Source organism: Thalassophryne amazonica, chromosome 12 (genome assembly GCF_902500255.1).
Source record: "Thalassophryne amazonica chromosome 12, fThaAma1.1, whole genome shotgun sequence".
Lineage (NCBI taxonomy): Eukaryota > Metazoa > Chordata > Actinopteri > Batrachoidiformes > Batrachoididae > Thalassophryne > Thalassophryne amazonica.
The window spans coordinates 72,321,652-72,346,938 of NC_047114.1; the positions used below are offsets into that span (position 1 = coordinate 72,321,652).

General features: G+C 38.4%; 1 protein-coding gene and 1 pseudogene across 2 annotated transcripts; both read right to left on the reverse strand.

The window, feature by feature from the left end:
* Positions 1-156: 156 nt before the first annotated feature.
* On the reverse strand, positions 157-7,236 carry LOC117521875 (calcium-binding mitochondrial carrier protein SCaMC-2-B-like). Of its 2 annotated transcripts, XM_034183220.1 has the most exons (11): positions 7,090-7,236; positions 6,905-6,993; positions 6,706-6,832; positions 4,737-4,824; positions 2,743-2,854; positions 2,499-2,657; positions 1,751-1,888; positions 1,420-1,530; positions 857-1,024; positions 647-785; positions 157-562 (listed from the first exon to the last, which is right to left on the reverse strand). In XM_034183220.1, exons 2-11 carry the CDS (start codon positions 6,944-6,946, stop codon positions 375-377), a joined length of 1,272 nt encoding a protein of 423 aa, XP_034039111.1. In that variant the 5' UTR covers positions 6,947-6,993; positions 7,090-7,236; the 3' UTR covers positions 157-374. The 2 variants fall into 2 exon arrangements, with proteins under 2 accessions (XP_034039111.1, XP_034039110.1); XM_034183219.1 differs by having other exon boundaries at positions 6,905-7,148.
* Positions 7,237-17,891: 10,655 nt separating this feature from the next.
* On the reverse strand, positions 17,892-24,700 carry LOC117521878 (annotated as a pseudogene).
* Between the last annotated feature and the right edge of the window lie 587 nt (positions 24,701-25,287).

Here is a 25,287-nt window from a genome sequence, read left to right on the forward strand (position 1 = left end):
TGGCACAAAGGAGGACATCTGGCCATCCTAGCATGGGAGTCCATCATGGTGCCGTACAGCGCCACTACAAATAGTGACGTCGTGAAATCTCTCTATAAAAGGTAGGGGTTAGAGGTTGAATGATGTAGGTTCAGCTAAATATTTTAGCAGTCTAACATTTCTGCAGCAGGTTAGCAGTTATCAAAGGTAACTTTAAGGTTTGCTCTGGCCACCCCCACTGTCAAAATATTAATTTGATGAGTCTGAGCCCTTTTCTCCCCAGATTCCAATTGTTTTTGGGACTAATTTGTCAGTATTCCTCATTACATCCCTGAAAGAAGAAACTTAAACACAAAAGTTCAGCACACAAACCTGTCTGGCACAGAAAACAAATCTCAAGACGAAGTTGAAGAAAACATTCTTTCAAATTTTGTGGTTAAAGTGTAGTTTATCAAGGCACATGGAATTGCTCGGGCAAAGCTGGCTCCCATGCCATTATAATATCCTCTAATTCCACATCTTCCATATATCCCAATAAGTTCTTGTAACACACCGGACGTGGGATGTGACTCTGGGCAGAAAGCTGAAAAACAAGATACCTTTTCATGAGTAAAATATGAGTTCTAATTGTTTCATGCAATCTAAACTACGTCTGGGTAAAAGTTACCTTGTGCTTGCTGCTGAGTCCGGATCACTGCCAGCGGGTAACTGGTTATTTGTCCTGAGGCGAAGGCAACAAAACTGAAGAAGAACAGTTTGGAGTCACTGTTATAAGCTGGATCACTCTTTGCCCAGTTCATGATTGACTGCAAGAAGAAGAAAATTAGCATCTGTCAGATGAACTAGTATTTGATCTGAGAGTGTTGTTATGTCTCACCTGATGAACTGCACATTCCACGCCTGCATAGGGGATCATACACAGAATACTCGGCTTGAATCCTCTATAAAACGATGACAAAGACTCATGTCTATAAATAGTTTGGGCGCATGCCACAACACCATTATAGGTGCCTGCTTGTTGCAGGTTCAGTCTCACCTTCAACACCTAAAGGGGATTAAATAACAGTTGTAACAGAATGACGTGATTAATGTACATATCGGTGCATTTTTCTCACAGGGCAGTGTATAGACAGGAAACGACTGACAGAGATAGAGAAATGTATTCTCTAATTAAAAGTTGAACCTATGTCACTTGCATTTTTGTACAAAGTCAGCACCTCTACTTCATATCATCCATATTAGTTTATTACAAACTGGTGCGATCTGAACATTAAAAAGACTACAAATGGTTCCAATGACATTTTCTTGAAGTCAAATATTAAATAAGAGCTCTAACTTTTCAATGTAATAATTCAAATTCTATGTACACCAACTAATTACTAATTTACAAGACAGAAGAGAAATGGCAAGGTACTCAAACCTGCCACCCCTCTCTGATACCTCTAATGGGTAGAAGGCAGCGTGAGCAACAGCACCAGAGATGCAACCCAAGCCAAAACGCTGCTGCACCGAAAGGGTCTCCTGGGTTCTGTTTTGGGTGTATACCTTCATCTGGAGGACAATAAAGAAGCACAGAATGTGCAAACTGATTCACAGTACACAGCTGTTCATGAATGATTCTGACCATTTGTTGCTAATGTTGTGTAGAGGTGGAGTACTAGAAAAATTTAGGCAGTAACTGGCAGTGAAATACTTAAATTGGTCACAGCAGTTTTGCAGTAAGTCATGCCGGCCATGTCCTGAGAGCAGGTTGTTTGTGTTATGCCTCTACCTGGGCGTAGATAAAACACTGCAGTGTTGACTGCGGTGTTCCCTTCAGCACATTAACGACGTTGCCTTGCCACATAGTTCTCAGACCACCTGCCTTCAGCTCCTGAAAACCTTGGGAGAAGGCCTTAGATCCAACAACCTGCAGAGAAAATGCCAGATAGATTGATCTGGTAGTAGCAGAAACACTACATTGACCAAGAGTGTAGGAATGAATTCAAATAAAGGCGAAACAATTTTGGTCTGATAGATAAAAATAACTAATTAAATAAGGAAAAGCATAAAACACAATTAACAATAATAATAAGTAGTAGTAGTATATAGCATCAAAAGTGGTTCCGCTGTGATCATAGGGGAACTATGGGTTGTATATATCACCTAAAAGTCCTATAGTGATGCTATATAGCACCAAAAGTAGTTTTGCCTGATTACAAGCCAACAAACCACTTTTAATGCTGTTGAGCACCATTTTTGTTTAATGTACCAGGAAACATCAGCTGTGACATTTTGACCATGTGTCACATTTCTCTGTGCATGATCCAGCAAGCAGGCACCTCAATGTTAAGGACCCCAGCAGCTGATTACTTTTTTATTTTGTGGTTGATGTCAAATCTTTCTTAATTTACTTTTTCAGAGGTGAGCCGTTGGGTCAAACCTGCTCGGGTTTCTCAGATCACACCCACTGCTGTTGACTATCTCTGCAATGGTTTGAGTATGTCTCAAACAAAATGACACCTGATTGTGGAACTGACCTGGAGTTGGGTCTTCAGGCGGTCGATGGGTGCTGTCACAGTTCTGGATACTGCATCTGCCAGTCCGGATGCAAAAACAAATGTTCTCCAGGCACCAAAGCCAGATCTCTCTTCTGGGAATTCAATGGGCATAGACCGGCTCTCACCCACATCAAAAACCTGCAGTCAGACAAGATGAGGAATTAGGCTATTAGGTGCACCACCAAGACCCTGAATTCTCCTCCACTGAACACCAGCTTCTTACCAGACTGTGCTTCCACGAGGACACCAGTTCTCCTATACTGTCCACAGGATTCAAGATGACATGATGCAGGAATTCCCCCCAGTCCACAGTCATGGAACTGTCCTTATCCATTCTGGCATTGATACACCCAACAGTCACAGCAAATACACTCTGTATTTTGTGTTACTGTTTCATGCCAAAATAAAGAATACTTTGCAAGAGCAGCTGTGCATGATGGCTACTGCATTTTATACTACAAATCAAACTGTCAACATTTTTTTTATGTTGACAGTTACTTTATTCATTTAGATTAATTTACTCATCCTCAGAGCAGTAATAATATGTTATAATGGAAAAATAAATACATTTTTGTTCTTGTGTACCACCTGCTAGAAAACTGATAAATGTAATTTTTACTCCAACAAAAATCTAATGTGAGAGTTTACTATTATTATTATTACTCAATTAATTAATTTATTAATTTATATCTCTACCCTCTTGACATTTCGAAGAGAAACCAACAAAAATAATTAATTGCAGGTGTGCTGCCTAGTAAATAATATAAAAACATTGAGAAGCTTTTCAGGGCAAAATATCTTGAAGATCAACAAGGAGTCCAGTTGACCTATAGATATCTCCTACCTGGGTGTCTAAAAACCTTCAATGACATATCACAAAATCTGTGTACAACCTCATTTTCTTATAAATTGCAGGGCACAATCTAACAGAAATGACATGCTTTTAAAGATGAAATAAAAATGGTTGCACATTTTACTTATTTATGTTTATTGATCATTTTACATATTTAGCAGTGCTACATTAGTTTTAAATGTTTCAGCACATTAATAGCACCTAAATGTTTCCACAGTATTGTATATGGTCATAATGTAGCACTTTTGTGGCTTACTCAGGTACAGACAGTTATCACTTCTGCGGTTGTAAACGTCAGTTTATCTTAAACGGGTTTGAAATTAGTGATGATATTAATTCTATTACGTATTTGGGCAGTGACAATTTTTAGAATTTTCTTAGCGTATAACACTGCAATGAGGTTGAAATGAATCATATATATACAAAACCATACTGTATTGCTTATTGATGGATGTGAATGAGGTCCAGGACATATTCAGTAACTATGTCCATCATCTAACTTGTCTAAAGAAAAATGGCTGTAAAAGTCATGATATGTAGACTCAACTAAAAATAGAAATGCAGCACTTTTGATTTCATTCCCATTTTTTCATACATAGAAGTAAAACATTCAAGACATATATAGACAAAAGGCTTATTTCTCTCAAAATTTGCTCACAAATTTGTTAATATCCGTGTTAGTAAGCTCTTCACTGTTACTAAGGTCCACCTGGCAGGTGTGACATATTAAGATTCTGATTAAACAGCATGATTATTGAATAGGTGCACCCTGGACTGGGCAAAATAAAGTCAGTGGATTTTAACAAATAAATATTTTGCCTGCATAGAAGTCTTGAATCTTTGACTTCACCTCATGAAAGATTAGAGCGAAAGTAAAGGTGTTGCATTTATATTTTTGTTGAGTATATTACAATAATCCTTATATCTATTTTGTCCAATTACTTAAGGCTTCTGAAAACAGAAGCAATGTGTATAAAAATAGCTGTAATACCTAAATGGTTAATGTAATATTTTTGTTAAGCGCCTTGAATTAAAGCAGAAAGTCAACGCTATAAGCACATCTTGATGGTTTCTTTGCAGTTCCATTGTGATGGTATACACAAGCAAAAATATATATATATATATTTTAAACCTGACTATGCATGTATGTGTCTATATTTATAACCCCTTAATAAAGTAATTAATGCCAATTTATAAATCCATGTTACACATTATTTCCATTTTTGTAAAGTGGTGCCACAGCATAACCCTTTCAGTCAAATCATGTATTTTATTTTAACTCTGCACTATACCTGCAGTGAGATTTTAATAATTCCTATCAATGCAACCATGAATCTATAAAGTAGTGTGCAAAAGACTCTTACATTTGTATAATTTTTTTTGCATTCGGCTTTGAAATGACCAGTCCTAACTCCTTAAACAAACATATGATGTCCTCCTGGTCAATGACGCCTGATCAGAGAAAAGATGCACAAAATTATACACGGTCTGCAACTGAAGCGTCAGAGAAATCATTCATTGTGCTGATTGTGCTGCAGGTTGTGACAACAAAGGCATGCTGTAAACTGTGTGAGTGCAAGATTCACTGTCTGCCTGTTGTGTACCATAGACAAAAGGAACAAGCCAAGCTTACTGACTTTGGAAAAAAGAATGTGTTTCCACAACATTCATAATTTTACATCCAAGGAGGCATTACAGTAGTATTTTTTTTTTTACATTAATAGTAGTAGAATCTTACTATATGGTTTAAAGCTACAGTGTGCAGGATTTAGTGGCATCTAGTGGTGAGGCTGCAGACTGCATGATTCATGATTTTTCACTTCTTTAACAAGGGTTCATGCTTGCTTGCCTTCTTTTATGATAAGTAGTATGAATGATCATCCGATTTGCAAAAATTATGATTCTCCGACGTTAGCCTACACAAGCAACCAGCAGAAGGTGTATAAGAAAGCAACCGCTAATTCCTCTTCTTCAGTCTTACAGCCACTCTACAAAATGCAAAATGCTGAGTAAGTATGTCCTATTTGAACTCCTGTATTAACATGGTGGTGCAATATGGCAACCTCCATTAGGCGGCCTGCTCCCATGTTGATACGAAGAGTTAATTCTAAGCTTATGAAAACACATCAACTCATTGTTGCAGGTATCATACACTACAGGTGTTGTCACCCTATGACGGACTAAGTAAATCAGTTAGTTACCAACTGAAATAATTTGTCCGGTGTCAGATAGCCCCTAATCCATCGGACTCAGGTGGATTTGGGGCTGTGATGACCAGATGACGTCTCTGTGTGCTTCCTACCCTGTGTGTTGCAATACAATGCTGCTGGAACCTCAATTTCCCTGAGGGAGTCTTCCCAAGGAATCAATAAATTTCTATCTAATCGAATCTAATCTAATTTCCACAAGCAGCACGAAAAGCTGCATTCAGCAGAACAATTTTCCCAGTTTGAAGCCATATATGCATGCTGGGGGAGGTGGATTTGAGAGGGATTCACTGAGGACTAAACACAAATGTGGCTAGAATCCAGCTCACTCAGGGATCATAAAGTCATACTACCTCACTATGTTCATGTGCTGACAACATCTTATCACTGTGCTGGTGTTCAGTGCAGCTGCAACAGCGAGGACAACAAACAAACCTTCTTTCTCTGTGGCGCGTTCTCACCAAGAGAATCTGGCGCTCTGATGTCAAAATAAATAAAGGACACATATCATATCTTTTTCTTCTGTCTGACCTTGGCTAAATGAATAGTCGCATTGTTGCTGCGTCTGGAACTGTCCTCTCTCTCCTGGTGCTGAATTCACACCCTGCGCAGGAGCTTTGGCTAATCAAAAGCCCAGTCAGAAGCATTGAACAACTACAGGATATAAATACAGGAGTATTGTACAACTAACAAATAAGTAAAATGGTAAACAAATGTGCAACCACTGGGAAAGCTCTCCATCTCATGTCTACTCAAAGTTTTGAGCATGCACAAAACTTTTCAATGGACTCAGCAGCCATCAGCTAAAAATGAATGCATTTAACGAATGGAAAAGGACTTGTATAGAACAAAGGGACACAAACATATCAAAATTTGTATCAGTTCCTTATATGTTTCCTTGATTTCTCATGGTGTGACAGGCGGTTAACGAACACGTATGAATACTATATTCTATTTCTGCTAATAAATGCCCCTAAATCCTACACACTGTAGCTTTAACAGATATTGCAACATTTTTTGTTAATTTAAAAATCACATTCTAAAATCCCTACATAACGTGTGCAGAATTTAGCATGTATTCAACAAGCTGAAAATGACTACTTCCGATAGGAATCTGCACACTCACCACATTTGTCCTTGTCAAGATGGTGAAAGTGGATTTTCCACGTTTTCTCTCTGTCCATCATGTAGCTCAGGAACTCTTCATAATCCAACTTGCCATCTTTGTCACGATCATAACAATCAACAATATTCTGGGAGTTGAAAGATAGGATAGATAAATAATAAAATAGATAAATAAATAAAATGAATAATACAAATATTACCTTGGCTTTGTCATCCACTGATAGGATCCCATGTTTTCTCATTTCACTGTGAAGCTCTGCCACTGATATGAAGCCATCCTTGTTTTGGTCTAGTTTGATAAATAAACTACGAAACTGATCCATATCCAGCTAATGAACAGCTTAGAAATATTAAAGGTGGAAAAAGCGAGAGAAAGCTCCCGGACCTGCAGCTGTGCGCTAACGCTGACTCATTGGCACAGCAGGTTGATGCAGTATTTATCAGACAAAGGCTTCAATTCCTGTGTGCGGCAGCAGGTGTCGCTGTGGCTGCAGAAGAAGAAAACAACCTGGAGTTTCTAGAAACTACGAAGCTCTGACGGTAACAAAAGATGGTCTTTAAAAAAACAAAAACAAAAAAAAAAAAGTAGAATGTTATATTCAGAATATTATCCGGCGTAAACAAGACAATAGCTTGCAAAAAAGAAGAAGAAGAAAAAAAAACTGACGTGTACAAGATAATTTGCTTAGATAACAGAAATATCTTGTTCACACAAGATATATTTTTCCCACAACACAATTATCTTTTATAATATTTGTACAAAAAGTCATATCTTGAGCATTCACTGTGATGAATTGTTTCCATAATTATCTTGTCCAAACAAGATAGCAACTTGTTCCCACAACATTCTTGTTAAAACAAGATAATAACGTGTTTTAACAAGATAATCTTGTCAGCACAAAATACAAACTTGCTTCCGTAACACAAATGCTGCACAAGATAACAACTTGTTCCCACAATATCATCCTGTTAAAACAAGATAATAACTTGTTCCTGCAACTTCTGTCAGATCTACCTATGACAATTGTGTGCACATAGTAGCTTATTTTTTGTGCATGCAAGAAAATAACTACAACCCCTGGCAATAATTATGGAATCACCGGCCTCGGAGGATGTTCATTCGGTTGTTTAATTTTGTAGAAAAAAAGCAGATCACAGACATGACACAAAACTAAAGTCATTTCAAATGGCAACTTCCTGGCTTTAAGAAACACTATAAGAAATCAGGAAAAATAATTGTGGCAGTCAGTAACGGTTACTTTTTTAGACCAAGCAGAGGGAAAAAAATATGGACTCACTCAATTATGAGGAATAAATTATGGAATCACCCTGTAAATTTTCATCCCCAAAACTAACGCCTGCATCAAATCAGATCTGCTCATTAGTCTGCATCTAAAAAGGAGTGATCACACCTTGGAGAGCTGTTGCACCAAGTGGACTGACATGAATCATGGTTCCAACACGAGAGATGTCAATTGAAACAAAGGAGAGGATTATCAAACTCTTAAAAGAGGGTAAATCATCAGGCAATGTTGCAAAAGATGTTGGTTGTTCACAGTCAGCTGTGTCTAAACTCTGGACCAAATACAAACAACATGGGAAGGTTGTTAAAGGCAAACATACTGGTAGACCAAGGAAGACATCAAAGCGTCAAGAAAGAAAACAAAGCAAGAGTAAATGGAGTCTCTGGCATTCTTTCTAAGTCTAGCTGTGAATGGAAAGAAGCTGTTTTTGTGTCTTTAGGTTTTAGTCCTGATGGACCTGAGACGTCTGCCAGAGGGGTGGGTAACAAAACGTTTGTGTCCTGGGTGAGAGGGATTAGCCACTATCTTCCTTGCTTGCCTCAGGGCCCTCGAGGTGTACAGGTCCGGCAGGGATGGCAAACTGCAGTCGATCACCATCTCTGCTGCGTGGATGATATGCTGCAGTCTGCACCTGTCCTTGGCTGTGGCAGCAGCGTACCAGACGGTGATGGAAGAAGAGATGATGGACACAATGATGGCAGTGTCGAAGTTCACCATACCATCAGTTTTTGGCAGATTGAACTTCTGCAGCTGCCACACACTTGTTAAAACAATAGGATTCAAGTTTTTAAATCAATGTATACTAATAAAGCGACAGGGCCAGACAATATGTCTGCTTTTCTTTTAAAAACATTTGCAGAGGAGCTCACTCCAGCTTGGCATCAACTCTTCCAGCTCTCTATTGATACTTATTCAGTACCTGAGCTTTGGAAGAGATCAGTTATTATTCCAGTCCCCAAGAAATCATGCCCCCAAGTGAATAATGATTTTCGGCCAGTGGCCCTAACCTCTAATGTAATGAAAGCATTGGAGAAACTGTTAATTCAGGAGCTTACTGCAAAGGTGGAGCCACACTTGAATCAGTATCAGTTTGCGTACAAAAGGAGTACGAGTGATGCCATTTTAACTATAATGAACTTGGTTTTAAAGCATCTTGAGAGTTCCTCTGCATATGCCAAATTAGTTTTTATTAATTTTAGTTCTGCTTTTAACTGTATCCGGTCACATATCCTTCTTCAAAAAATGATTCGGCTGAATGTGAACCCTTTTTTAATTAAGTGGTATCATTCTTTTTTAACAAACAGGTCACAACAGGTGAAGGTCAATTCTGTCTGCTCTGATACTGCGTTAAGTAGCACTGGTGCCCCTCAGGGCTGTGTTAGTTCACCTTTTTTATTTACACTGTATACCAATGACTGCATCAGCTATCAGCCAAACCAGTATGTTGTTAAATTTTCAGATGACGCTGTAATACTCAGTCTGCTAAACACTAGCACTAATTCGAGTTGTCACAAATCTGGAGTGGACAGGTTTGTGAACTGGTGTGATGTCCATCAATTGCAGATTAATACTAATAAAACTGGAGATGTTGGTGGACCCTCGGGCTGTTGGAGACCATAGTGTGGTCACCATACATGGACATAACATTAAACAGGTGGATTCGTATAAATATCTGGGGGTTTACATCGATAACAACTTAAGCTGGCACATGCAAGTGTCAAGCGTTTGTGCCCGAATCTACCAGCGCATGCACTTTCTTCGTCAACTCCAACTGTTTGGTGTATGTAGGAATATTATGTTGATTTTCTACAGAGCAACGATTGATTCCATGTTACGGTGTGGTATTACTAGCTGGTTTTGTAATTTAATGGTTAAATCAAAAACTCAAATATTAAATCTGATTAAGATAGCTGGCAAATCATGGGTATGGTGGTACCTGTAACTCCCCAAGAGTTGTTTGAACAGGCAGTTCTCAGATGTGCTGACAATATTTTAACAGATGCGTCTCATGTACTGCACTCTGAATATACTTAACTCAGGAAGGAGGTACAGGGTTCCTCTTTGTAAATATAATCGATATAAACATTCATTTATTCCATTATCAGTGAAGCTCATAAATCAGCAGATACTTCAGGGAAGATAGCATAAGGGTATGTATTGCGGAATTTGCACAAAGATGTTAATAATGTTGTGTATTTAAATTTTATCCTTTGATTTACTGTGCTGTTGTTTTTAATGTATAGGTGCTATGAACTGGATGTGTTGTTGTGTAGCAGACCCTGTCCAAGGCAAATTTCTCCTTAGGGAGACAAATAAAGACACTTTGATTTTGACTTTGATAACTTGTTGCAACAACTTGTTCCCACAAGGAATTTATTTTGTATCCACTATAACCCTAACCTTACATCATGTACACATAGTAACTTGTTTCTACATCACATCTTATACATACAATTTTAACTTTCTCACACAAGATAGATATATTGTGTGCACAAGACTTGCCACAACAATGGAATTATCTTGTCCGCACAATGTAATAAGATAGCTGTAGTAAGATAACTATCTTAGGTCCATAATGACATGCTAATAAGCTATCTATCTTGTGTACACAAGATATTAAATTGTTCTTGTGACATAATTATATTGTGTACACAGACAGTAACTACAGTTGCTACAACACAATTATCTAATGCATACAATATAACAACTTGGTCCCACAATAATATCATGTGCGCACAATAACTTGTTTTGTAACACAATATTTCAGGTTCACTCACATATATCTTGTTCACACAAGACAATTGTCTTGTGTGCACAATATTTATTGCGTAAACAAATACGTTGTTCCACAAGATAACTATCATGTGATGACATTAACTTGTCCCTTTAAGATATTAATCTTGTGCACACTAGACATTAAATAGTTCCTGTAACGTAATCAATTCAATCATGTTCAATTATGTTCAGTGATTATCTGCGTGACCTCAAGCATAAAGCAGAGGTCTAGAACGGACCATGGCGCCATTCAGAATTAGAAGTATTTCACCTTGCGTGGCGTGATGCTATCTTAGACTATAAGCATGCATTATTGGCTACAAAGCGGACTTACTACTCTGATTTGATCAACAAAAACAAGCATAACTCAAAGTTCTTGTTCGACACGGTGGCAACACTTTTGCATGGACACCACCTGTAGTTCGCTTTCCTTTTACAGCACAAGATTTCCTGGATTACTTTGAGAAGAAAATAGAAGACATCAGGTTAAACATATCCCAGCACGCCTTAACCCAGCCACTACACCCTGCTATTGATGTGGGCGCCACTACTGAGGTATTACCTAGATTTACAGAATTTGACAGTATCTCACTAGGTATGCTGACAAAACTAGTAATGTCAACTAAAAGCACAACCTGTGTATTTGATCCTATACCAAAAAAAAACTGTTTAAGGGACCTGTGGCCCACTCTTGGGCCGACTGTGCTGGAAATGATTAATCTTTCTTAACTTCTGGATCTGTTCCTAAATGTTTCAAATCTGCAGTGATTAAACCATTACTTAAAAAACCTAATCTTGACCCTAGTAGAGAAGCTTGAATCTTCGACTGGACTGGGTGCTTGACGTGAGGACGTTTGCGTCAAATCACAGAAGCTTCCTCAGCTAAAATTCTTGCTCTGGTAGTCTGACTTCTGTCTTGACTCTTGTAGAGAAGAATAAACCAGAAGCCAACAAAAAGCTGGAGTTTTTAAACCTAACCAGACCCCTCCTACCAAGAGGCCAACTGCTATAGGCTAGTGACTAAAACAATAGCTCTAATTAGCACCTATTGTGCTGTAGTTAGCACTCTCCTAATGATGGGATGGAAGCCTCCCCTGATGGCTCCCTTGACGACTCTCCTGATGATGTGAATGACTCATTACCATGAACAAAAGACTGAAACTGCTTTGACCTGAGTACCCCATTGTAAACAGGGGACAAAAGCGTGTCTGAGACCCGCCCCCCGGTTAAGGCCTGGTTTCAACTGTTTTACAAAGAATGCTTCCTTGACACCTCTCTCAAACCATTTCTTCTCTCTGGCTAAGATTTTAACTTCCTTGTCCTCAAACGTGTGGTTTGTGTCTTTCAGGTGGAGATGAACTGCAGACTGAGGTCCATTGGCGACCTCTCTGCGGTGCTGGTATAGCCTCTTGTTTAAAGGTTGCTTAGTCTCACCCATGTAGTGTTCATTACAGTTTTCCTGACATCTGATATAATACACTACATTGCTCTGTTTGTACTAGGGATCCTGTCCTTAGGGTGAACTAATTTCTGTCTCAAGGTGTGTAACCGGTTTTAAAGTAAACTGGGATTTTGTGCTGTCTGAAGATTCTCTGTAGTTTTTCCCCTACTCCTGCTACATAAGGGGATAGACACTCCTCTTCTTCTTGTCTCCGTCTCCTGTCTATCTGGTCTCTTGTTTTCTGGGACTTCTGCACTTTGTCCAGGGACCATCGTAAAACCATAAAAAGGGACCATAAAAAACTCCAGCTTTTGTTGGCTTCTGGTTTATTCTTCTCTACAAGAGTCAAGACAGAAGTCAGACTACCAGAGCAAGAATTTTAGCTGAGGAAGCTTCTGTGATTTGAAGCGAAACGTCCTCACGTCAAGCAACCCAGTCCAGTCAAAGATTCAAGCTTCTCTACTATGGAAACCACCTGGACAACTGAGAGCCTACACAGAAACACTTGACCCTAGTGTATTGACAAACTATCAGCTGATATCAATCTATCATTTTTCTCTAAAATTCTGGGAAAAAGTGGGTGTCATGGCAGCTCGTAGACTATCTTACTGAGAATAATCTCTTTGAGCTTTCTCTGAAAGCGTGAAAAAACTCTCGCATGCCCACGAGGGTTCAAGCATTCTGATGTAATCACACGTCCAAATTCATACAGTTTTTGAAAAAATAAATAAGGTCGGATACTTTTTCTAACAGACTTCGTATATATATATTTCCATTTCATTTCACATATTGTAAATAAGATGCTCCTATCTCTTTCAATCCCAATCATGTTTATATATATGCATATGTACTTACTTATATATGTACGTACATATATTATGCATATGTATATGTGTAGTGGTATGTGTGTGCATATGTGTATGCGTGTATGTAGGTATATGTGTAGATATATATAGATATAATATATATATATATATAGTTATATACACACATACACACACCATATTCTATTTCTACCTCATTTCTTATGTCTTGTACTGTTACAAGTATTATTATTGTTATCCTTTCACACACTGCTTGATAAACATTTTCCTCTACTTGCACCCATCTTGTGTGTTTTTTAAGAGCTGACGTAACTGTTATGTGTCGACGCGGGTTGAGGAGCGGACCTGCGTCAGACAGAACCCAGCGCTAAAAATAACCAGAAAGCGGTTCCAACAACAGAAACAATTTATTTTCACCTGTGCATAATAATGTGTACAAGACTAAAAGAACGTCCTTCTGGTGGAGTGACGTGTTGCACGCTCTAAGCGCCCAAAAGGATAGAAGCCCGGCGTTCCTGGACCCACTACCACCAGACAAACACCCCCCAGGTGGACACGACAAACTGACTCTCTGTGAAGCAAAGAAGAGGTGAGGTAAGTCAGCAGTTACACAATATCTTCAAAAGACACACGCTATCAGCAACACATTCAGGTCTGTATTTTTAACTTTATGCAAATGAGCAGCTTCTCACAACAAGTGGAGGATCACTTATCCTGCATGCCACAACAGTGAGAAGCAAACTGCACAATTCTCATCACAATTCCAGTATACTGCGGAACAAAACACCAAGGTGACTATCAACAATTAGTCGAACACTTAATCACCTTTGATGTGGTGCTGACAGCATGTGTCCCTCACCCTTCCTTGCTTCACGGGCTCGATGTGTCAAACCCAGGCGCGGTCCTCAGCGTCTCACAAACGGACCATCACAAGGTCGAGTTCCCGGCAAGTTCTGCTTGAATCAAACATGCCTTAAATGCAGAACGCCATCCAATTATCTGCTTCAGCTGAAAGTCTTTAAGGTTGCATGTGAGCACCAGTCACAGGTGCTACACATGATGTTGATGAGGGTGAGGACTCTTCAGCCAGCACCTTCTCCACAGACAAATCAGTTCTCATGCCACCTGAAGAGCAAAGAAAAGAAAAGAACAACCAAAAACATCCAGCCACACCCCCCAACACCCAACAGTAACATGTGAATTTCTCCTCTGTGAGATCAATAAAAGTTTATCTTATCTTATATATACACAGTGTATATTGGTTTATTAGTCTAAATTCATATTTAAATTAATAGCCCAATGTTTCAAAGAATGATGTTATCTAATATAACATAACATTATTACAGTATTATTGCATTAGGTTACTTTTGATTGGAATAGATAATAGTCCTATAATCCTGCCCACCCCTCTGCTCTTGCTTCCCTCTGCTCCTGTATCTCATTTCATTTGATGTCTTCTCCTTATCTGATCTGTCACTGATTTCTCTGTGACTGTCCATCAATGTCCACAGTCGCTCCACTGGCTGTGGTTCCCCACCAGCAGACTTGACCCCTCACCTGGCTGAGTGTAAAAGACCCCTCTATAGTGAATGACGTGCCTCAGCATTTGCTTCTAGAAAGAGCTGCTGGATTCCAGTTCACTGGGTAAGCTGGACAAAATTACAACAGCTGAAACAGGAACACAGACGCTCTGACTCCAAAATACAACAGGGGCAGCATGTGAAATAAGTTTATGTCATACAGACTGGCAGAGTGGGGGGTAGAGGTTATGTGAGTGCTTTTCTTCTGTTATCTTAAGAAATAAAAGATGCAAATCCCGTATGGCTATGCCCACTGCCTATCCTAAAGGATATACCCACCCACTGCATATAACCTGTATTTGTGTCCTGCTTACATGTACATACTCTATTTTCAATTCACTTGATTTGCCATGCCTAGGTATTTGCGTAGCCTTCTACTTGCAAATTTTACTCCCTATGGAAATTTACTACCTATGGAAAACCACCTGGACAACTGAGAGCCTACACACTCTATCCAACTGTTACACAGTTCTATTACCACTTCCGCTGTGACATGCAGGTGACAAATACCTTACCTTACCTTACTTTACCTTACCTTACTGTAGCTTACTGTACCTTTTTTAACCTTGCGTACCTTATTTACCTTAACATACCATACCTTACCTTACCTTACCATAGCTTACCATACCATACTGTAGCTTACCAGAACCGTACCTTACCTTACCTTAGCGGACCTTACTTTACTGTAGCTTACCATACCATGCTGTACTGTACCGTACCGTACCTTACCTTAACCGTACCGTAACCTTATCATACCATACCACACCATACCATACATACTGTACCTTACCTTACCTTACCATACCATACTGTAGCTTACCATACCGTACCTTACCTTACCTTACCGACCTATACCTTACTGTAGCTTGCTAGCATACCTTGCGTTATGGATCTGGTTCTTGGACTTTGAGGCAGAGCAGAATCTGATTCAGAATGTGAAATTATGAGATTAGTTTTCTTTTGATCTCTTTCCAGGTATTTCAAGAACTGGCCCTTAGGACATTACAAAGAGACCAGTTTTGTGTGAAGTCCACGTCTTTAGCAGCATCCTTACCAAAAATGGCTTCTGGCTACAAACATTAATATTACTTGTGTTGATAAAGACAACAACTCAGCCTAATTTTACAAAACACATTGACTTGATGGGTTAACCACACTGGCCTAATAAGGCTCAGTCATTCCTGAACACTGTCAGCTTTGTCTTTCTTACTGGTTCGGATCTTGGCATTCATGTATCCATTATTTGCTGTGGATGAACAGGCTACGAAATAATTCAAGCATTTTTGCCAGCTTTTTCTTTTTTTTTTGTGATGTATTCTTCTACCAAAAAGTGTTCAGTGATGTCTTGGTTGCATGAACCTAAGAGCTCCAGCCTTGACAAAAGGATTTGAGGGTGACAGGGTGTCCATTAGACTGGACTTTTGTTCCTCAGAAAGCAAGGCATAAATTCAGTGCTCCGATTTATCTGACTAATAATCTCCCATACATTTTTAGCCTAAACCATTGTTTTGTCATGTTGGCCTTAATACTTCCCATAACATTTTTAGCCTAAACCATTGTTTTGTCATGTTGGCCTTAATAACTTCCCATACATTTTAGCCTAACCATTGTTTTTCATGTTGACCCAGTAATCTTTCATACATTTTATACTTTTTTTTAATGTTGTCCCTAATAATCTTCTATACATTTTTAGACTAGACTTTTGTTTTTCATGTTGGCTCTAATGATCTTCAGCACATTTAGCCTAAACCTTGTTTTTTCGGGGTGTTGCCTTACTAATCTTCAACACATTTAAGTCTAGTTTTTTCCAAAACACTGGCCCTAATAATCTTCCATACATTTTGGCCTAACCCGTTGTTTTGTCATGTTGGTCCTAATAATCGCCCATACATTTTAGCCTAAACCATTGTTTTGTTTTGTGTTTTTATTTTGGGCCTTAATAACCCCCCCCCCCATACATTTTTTAGCCTAGATCCATTGTTTGTCATGTTGCCCTTATGATCTTCACACATTTTTAGCCTAAACCTTTGTTTTCGTGTTGGCCTTACTGATCTTCAACACAGATTTAAGTCTAAGCTTTTCTAAACACATGGCCCTAATAATCTTCCATACATTTTGGCCTAACCCTTTGTTTTGTCATGTTGGCCCCTATAATCTCCATACATTTAGCCTAAACTATGTTTGTTTTTATGTTGGCCTTAATATCCCCGCCCCCCCCCCCCCCATACATTTTTTTAAAGGCCTAATCCATTGTTTTTCATGGTGGCCCTAATAATCTTCCATACATTTTATCCTTTTTTATGTTGTCCCTAATATGTTCAATACATTTTTAGGAGTAAAACTTTTGTTTTTCATGTTGGCTCTAATGTTCTTCAATACATTTTAGCCTAAACCTTTGTTTATCATATTGGCGTTACTGATCTTCAATACATTTTAAGTCTATTTTTTTTTTTAAACTTTGGCCGTAAAATCTTCCATACATTTTTGCCGTAACCCTTTGTTTTGTCATGTTGGCCCTTATAATTTCCCATACATTTTAGCCTAAACCACTGTTTTGTCATGTTGGCCTTAATAACTTCCCATACATTTTTAGCCTAAACCATTGTTTTGTCATGTTGGCCTTAATAACTTCCCATACATTTTAGCCTAAACCATTGTTTTTCATGTTGACCCAGTAATCTTTCATACATTTTATACTTTTTTTAATGTTGTCCCTAATAATCTTCTATACATTTTTAGACTAGACTTTTGTTTTTCATGTTGGCTCTAATGATCTTCAGCACATTTTAGCCTAAACCTTGTTTTTTCGTGTTGGCCTTACTAATCTTCAACACATTTTAAGTCTAGTTTTTCCAAAACACTGGCCCTAATAATCTTCCATACATTTTGGCCTAACCCTTTGTTTCATGTTGGCCCTAATAATCTCCCATACATTTTAGCCTAAACCATTGTTTTTTTTATTATTTTTTGGCCTTAATACCCCCCCCCCCCCCCCCAATACATTTTTTAGCCTAATCCATTGTTTTTCATGTTGGCCCTTATGATCTTCAGCACATTTTTAGCCTAAACCTTTGTTTTTCATGTTGGCCTTACTGATCTCGTTATCAAAGGTAACTTTAGGTTGCTCTGGCCACCCCCACTGTCAAAATATTAATTTGATGAGTCTGAGCCCTTTTCCCTCCCCAGATTCCAATTGTTTTTGGGACTAATTTGTCAGTATTCCTCATTACATCCCTGAAAGAAGAAACTTAAACACAAAGTTCAGCACACAAACCTGTCTGGCACAGAAAACAAATCTCAAGACGAAGTTGAAGAAAACATTCTTTCAAATTTTGTGGTTAAAGTGTAGTTTATCAAGGCACATGGAATTGCTCGGGCAAAGCTGGCTCCCATGCCATTATAATATCCTCTAATTCCACATCTTCCATATATCCCAATAAGTTCTTGTAACACACCGGACGTGGGATGTGACTCTGGGCAGAAAGCTGAAAAACAGATACCTTTTCATGAGTAAAATATGAGTTCTAATTGTTTCATGCAATCTAAACTACGTCTGGGTAAAAGTTACCTTGTGCTTGCTGCTGAGTCCGGATCACTGCCAGCGGGTAACTGGTTATTTGTCCTGAGGCGAAGGCAACAAAACTGAAGAAGAACAGTTTGGAGTCACTGTTATAAGCTGGATCACTCTTTGCCCGTTCATGATTGACTGCAAGAAGAAGAAAATTAGCATCTGTCAGATGAACTAGTATTTGATCTGAGAGTGTTGATGTCTCACCTGATGAACTGCACATTCCACGCCTGCATAGGGGATCATAACAGAATACTCGGCTTGAATCCTCTATAAAACGATGACAAAGACTCATGTCTATAAATAGTTTGGGCGCATGCCACAACACCATTATAGGTGCCTGCTTGTTGCAGGTTCAGTCTCACCTTCAACACCTAAAGGGGATTAAATAACAGTTGTAACAGAATGACGTGATTAGTACATATCGGTGCATTTTTCTCACAGGGCAGTGTATAGACAGGAAACGACTGACAGAGATAGAGAAATGTATTCTCTAATTAAAAGTTGAACCTATGTCACTTGCATTTTTGTACAAAGTCAGCACCTCTACTTCATATCATCCATATTAGTTTATTACAAACTGGTGCGATCTGAACATTAAAAAGACTACAAATGGTTCCAATGACATTTTCTTGAAGTCAAATATTAAATAAGAGCTCTAACTTTTCAATGTAATAATTCAAATTCTATGTACACCAACTAATTACTAATTTACAAGACAGAAGAGAAATGGCAAGGTACTCAAACCTGCCACCCCTCTCTGATACCTCTAATGGGTAGAAGGCAGCGTGAGCAACAGCACCAGAGATGCAACCCAAGCCAAAACGCTGCTGCACCGAAAGGGTCTCCTGGGTTCTGTTTTGGGTGTATACCTTCATCTGGAGGACAATAAGAAGCACAGAATGTGCAAACTGATTCACAGTACACAGCTGTTCATGAATGATTCTGACCATTTGTTGCTAATGTTGTGTAGAGGTGGAGTACTAGAAAAATTTAGGCAGTAACTGGCAGTGAAATACTTAAATTGGTCACAGCAGTTTTGCAGTAAGTCATGCCGGCCATGTCCTGAGAGCAGGTTGTTTGTGTTATGCCTCTACCTGGGCGTAGATAAAACACTGCAGTGTTGACTGCGGTGTTCCCTTCAGCACATTAACGACGTTGCCTTGCCACATAGTTCTCAGACCACCTGCCTTCAGCTCCTGAAAACCTTGGGAAAGGCCTTAGATCCAACAACCTGCAGAGAAAATGCCAGATAGATTGATCTGGTAGTAGCAGAAACACTACATTGACCAAGAGTGTAGGAATGAATTCAAATAAAGGCGAAACAATTTTGGTCTGATAGATAAAAATAACTAATTAAATAAGGAAAAGCATAAACACAATTAACAATAATAAGTAGTAGTAGTAATAGCATCAAAAGTGGTTCCGCTGTGATCATAGGGGAACTATGGGTTGTATATATCACCTAAAAGTCCTATAGTGCTGATATAGCACCAAAAGTGGTTTTGCCTGATTACAAGCCAACAAACCACTTTTAATGCTGTTGAGCACCATTTTTGTTTAATGTACCAGGAAACATCAGCTGTGACATTTTGACCATGTGTCACATTTCTCTGTGCATGATCCAGCAAGCAGGCACCTCAATGTTAAGGACCCCAGCAGCTGATTACTTTTTTATTTTGTGGTTGATGTCAAATCTTTCTTAATTTACTTTTTCAGAGGTGAGCCGTTGGGTCAAACCTGCTCGGGTTTCTCAGATCACACCCACTGCTGTTGACTATCTCTGCAATGGTTTGAGTATGTCTCAAACAAAATGACACCTGATTGTGGAACTGACCTGGAGTTGGGTCTTCAGGCGGTCGATGGGTGCTGTCACAGTTCTGGATACTGCATCTGCCAGTCCGGATGCAAAAACAAATGTTCTCCAGGCACCAAAGCCAGATCTCTCTTCTGGGAATTCAATGGGCATAGACCGGCTCTCACCCACATCAAAAACCTGCAGTCAGACAAGATGAGGAATTAGGCTATTAGGTGCACCACCAAGACCCTGAATTCTCCTCCACTGAACACCAGCTTCTTACCAGACTGTGCTTCCACGAGGACACCAGTTCTCCTATACTGTCCACAGGATTCAAGATGACATGATGCAGGAATTCCCCCCAGTCCACAGTCATGGAACTGTCCTTATCCATTCTGGCATTGATACACCCAACAGTCACAGCAAATACACTCTGTATTTTGTGTTACTGTTTCATGCCAAAATAAAGAATACTTTGCAAGAGCAGCTGTGCATGATGGCTACTGCATTTTATACTACAAATCAAACTGTCAACATTTTTTTTATGTTGACAGTTACTTTATTCATTTAGATTAATTTACTCATCCTCAGAGCAGTAATAATATGTTATAATGGAAAAATAAACATTTTTGTTCTTGTGTACCACCTGCTAGAAAACTGATAAATGTAATTTTTACTCCAACAAAAACTAATGTGAGAGTTTACTATTATTATTATTACTCAATTAATTAATTTATTAATTTATATCTCTACCCTCTTGACATTTCGAAGAGAAACCAACAAAAATAATTAATTGCAGGTGTGCTGCCTAGTAAATAATATAAAAATTGAGAAGCTTTTCAGGGCAAAATATCTTGAAGATCAACAAGGAGTCCAGTTGACCTAGATATCTCTACCTGGGTGTCTAAAAACCTTCAATGACATATCACAAAATCTGTGTACAACCTCATTTTCTTATAAATTGCAGGGCACAATCTAACAGAAATGACATGCTTTTAAAGATGAAATAAAAATGGTTGCACATTTTACTTATTTATGTTTATTGATCATTTTACATATTTAGCAGTGCTACATTAGTTTTAAATGTTTCAGCACATTAATAGCACCTAAATGTTTCCACAGTATTGTATATGGTCATAATGTAGCACTTTTGTGGCTTACTCAGGTACAGACAGTTATCACTTCTGCGGTTGTAAACGTCAGTTTATCTTAAACGGGTTTGAAATTAGTGATGATATTCTATTACGTATTTGGGCAGTGACAATTTTTAGAATTTTCTTAGCGTATAACACTGCAATGAGGTTGAAATGAATCATATATATACAAAACCATACTGTATTGCTTATTGATGGATGTGAATGAGGTCCAGGACATATTCAGTAACTATGTCCATCATCTAACTTGTCTAAAGAAAAATGGCTGTAAAAGTCATGATATGTAGACTCAACTAAAAATAGAAATGCAGCACTTTTGATTTCATTCCCATTTTTTCATACATAGAAGTAAAACATTCAAGACATATATACAAAAGGCTTATTTCTCTCAAAATTTGCTCACAAATTTGTTAATATCCGTGTTAGTAAGCTCTTCACTGTTACTAAGGTCCACCTGGCAGGTGTGACATATTAAGATTCTGATTAAACAGCATGATTATTGAATAGGTGCACCCTGGACTGGGCAAAATAAAGTCAGTGGATTTTAACAAATAAATATTTTGCCTGCATAGAAGTCTTGAATCTTTGACTTCACCTCATGAAAGATTAGAGCGAAAGTAAAGGTGTTGCATTTATATTTTTGTTGAGTATATTACAATAATCCTTATATCTATTTTGTCCAATTACTTAAGGCTTCTGAAAACAGAAGCAATGTGTATAAAAAGCTGTAATACCTAAATGGTTAATGTAATATTTTTGTTAAGCGCCTTGAATTAAAGCAGAAAGTCAACGCTATAAGCACATCTTGATGGTTTCTTTGCAGTTCCATTGTGATGGTATACACAAGCAAAAATATATATATATATATTTAAACCTGACTATGCATGTATGTGTCTATATTTATAACCCCTTAATAAAGTAATTAATGCCAATTTATAAATCCATGTTACACATTATTTCCATTTTGTAAAGTGGTGCCACAGCATAACCCTTTCAGTCAAATCATGTATTTTATTTTAACTCTGCATACCTGCAGTGAGATTTTAATAATTCCTATCAATGCAACCATGAATCTATAAAGTAGTGCAAAAGACTCTTACATTTGTATAATTTTTTTTGCATTCGGCTTTGAAATGACCAGTCCTAACTCCTTAAACAAAACATATGATGTCCTCCTGGTCAATGACGCCTGATCAGAGAAAAGATGCACAAAATTATACACGGTCTGCAACTGAAGCGTCAGAGAAATCATTCATTGTGCTGATTGTGCTGCAGGTTGTGACAACAAAGGCATGCTGTAAACTGTGTGAGTGCAAGATTCACTGTCTGCCTGTTGTGTACCATAGACAAAAGGAACAAGCCAAGCTTACTGACTTTGGAAAAAAGAATGTGTTTCCACAACATTCATAATTTTACATCCAAGGAGGCATTACAGTAGTATTTTTTTTTTACATTAATAGTAGTAGAATCTTACTATATGGTTTAAAGCTACAGTGTGCAGGATTTAGTGGCATCTAGTGGTGAGGCTGCAGACTGCATGATTCATGATTTTTCACTTCTTTAACAAGGGTTCATGCTTGCTTGCCTTCTTTTATGATAAGTAGTATGAATGATCATCCGATTTGCAAAAATTATTTCTCCGACGTTAGCCTACACAAGCAACCAGCAGAAGGTGTATAAGAAAGCAACCGCTAATTCCTCTTCCAGTCTTACAGCCACTCTACAAAATGCAAAATGCTGAGTAAGTATGTCCTATTTGAACTCCTGTATTAACATGGTGGTGCAATATGGCAACCTCCATTAGGCGGCCTGCTCCCATGTTGATACGAAGAGTTAATTCTAAGCTTATGAAAACACATCAACTCATTGTTGCAGGTATTATACACTACAGGTGTTGTCACCCTATGACGGACTAAGTAAATCAGTTAGTTACCAACTGAAATAATTTGTCCGGTGTCAGATAGCCCCTAATCCATCGGACTCAGGTGGATTTGGGGCTGTGATGACCAGATGACGTCTCTGTGTGCTTCCTACCCTGTGTGTTGCAATACAATGCTGCTGGAACCTCAATTTCCCTGAGGGAGTCTTCCCAAGGAATCAATAAATTTCTATCTAATCGAATCTAATCTAATTTCCACAAGCAGCACGAAAAGCTGCATTCAGCAGAACAATTTTCCCAGTTTGAAGCCATATATGCATGCTGGGGAGGTGGATTTGAGAGGGATTCACTGAGGACTAAACACAAATGTGGCTAGAATCCAGCTCACTCAGGGATCATAAAGTCATACTACCTCACTATGTTCATGTGCTGACAACATCTTATCACTGTGCTGGTGTTCAGTGCAGCTGCAACAGCGAGGACAACAAACAAACCTTCTTTCTCTGTGCGCGTTCTCACCAAGAGAATCTGGCGCTCTGATGTCAAAATAAATAAAGGACACATATCATATCTTTTTCTTCTGTCTGACCTTGGCTAAATGAATAGTCGCATTGTTGCTGCGTCTGGAACTGTCCTCTCTCTCCTGGTGCTGAATTCACACCCTGCGCAGGAGCTTTGGCTAATCAAAAGCCCAGTCAGAAGCATTGAACAACTACAGGATATAAACAGGAGTATTGTACAACTAACAAATAAGTAAAATGGTAAACAAATGTGCAACCACTGGGAAAGCTCTCCATCTCATGTCTACTCAAAGTTTTGAGCATGCACAAAACTTTTCAATGGACTCAGCAGCCATCAGCTAAAAATGAATGCATTTAACGAATGGAAAAGGACTTGTATAGAACAAAGGGACACAAACATATCAAAATTTGTATCAGTTCCTTATATGTTTCCTTGATTTCTCATGGTGTGACAGGCGGTTAACGAACACGTATGAATACTATATTCTATTTCTGCTAATAAATGCCCCTAAATCCTACACACTGTAGCTTTAACAGATATTGCAACATTTTTTGTTAATTTAAAAATCACATTCTAAAATCCCTACATAACGTGTGCAGAATTTAGCATGTATTCAACAAGCTGAAAATGACTACTTCCGATAGGAATCTGCACACTCACCACATTTGTCCTTGTCAAGATGGTGAAAGTGGATTTTCCACGTTTTCTCTCTGTCCATCATGTAGCTCAGGAACTCTTCATAATCCAACTTGCCATCTTTGTCACGATCATAACAATCAACAATATTCTGGGAGTTGAAAGATAGGATAGATAAATAATAAAATAGATAAATAAATAAAATGAATACAAATATTACCTTGGCTTTGTCATCCACTGATAGGATCCCATGTTTTCTCATTTCACTGTGAAGCTCTGCCACTGATATGAAGCCATCCTTGTTTGGTCTAGTTTGATAAATAAACTACGAAACTGATCCATATCCAGCTAATGAACAGCTTAGAAATATTAAAGGTGGAAAAAGCGAGAGAAGCTCCCGGACCTGCAGCTGTGCGCTAACGCTGACTCATTGGCACAGCAGGTTGATGCAGTATTTATCAGACAAAGGCTTCAATTCCTGTGTGCGGCAGCAGGTGTCGCTGTGGCTGCAGAAGAAGAAAACAACCTGGAGTTTCTAGAAACTACGAAGCTCTGACTGGTAACAAAAGATGGTCTTTAAAAAAACAAAAACAAAAAAAAAAAAAAGTAGAATGTTATATTCAGAATATTATCCGGCGTAACAAGACAATAGCTTGCAAAAAAGAAGAAGAAGAAAAAAAAACTGACGTGTACAAGATAATTTGCTTAGATAACAGAAATATCTTGTTCACACAAGATATATTTTTCCCACAACACAATTATCTTTTATAATATTTGTACAAAAAGTCATATCTTGAGCATTCACTGTGATGAATTGTTTCCATAATTATCTTGTCCAAACAAGATAGCAACTTGTTCCCACAACATTCTTGTTAAAACAAGATAATAACGTGTTTTAACAAGATAATCTTGTCAGCACAAAATACAAACTTGCTTCCGTAACACAAATGCTGCACAAGATAACAACTTGTTCCCACAATATCATCCTGTTAAAACAAGATAATAACTTGTTCCTGCAACTTCTGTCAGATCTACCTATGACAATTGTGTGCACATAGTAGCTTATTTTTTGTGCATGCAAGAAAATAACTACAACCCCTGG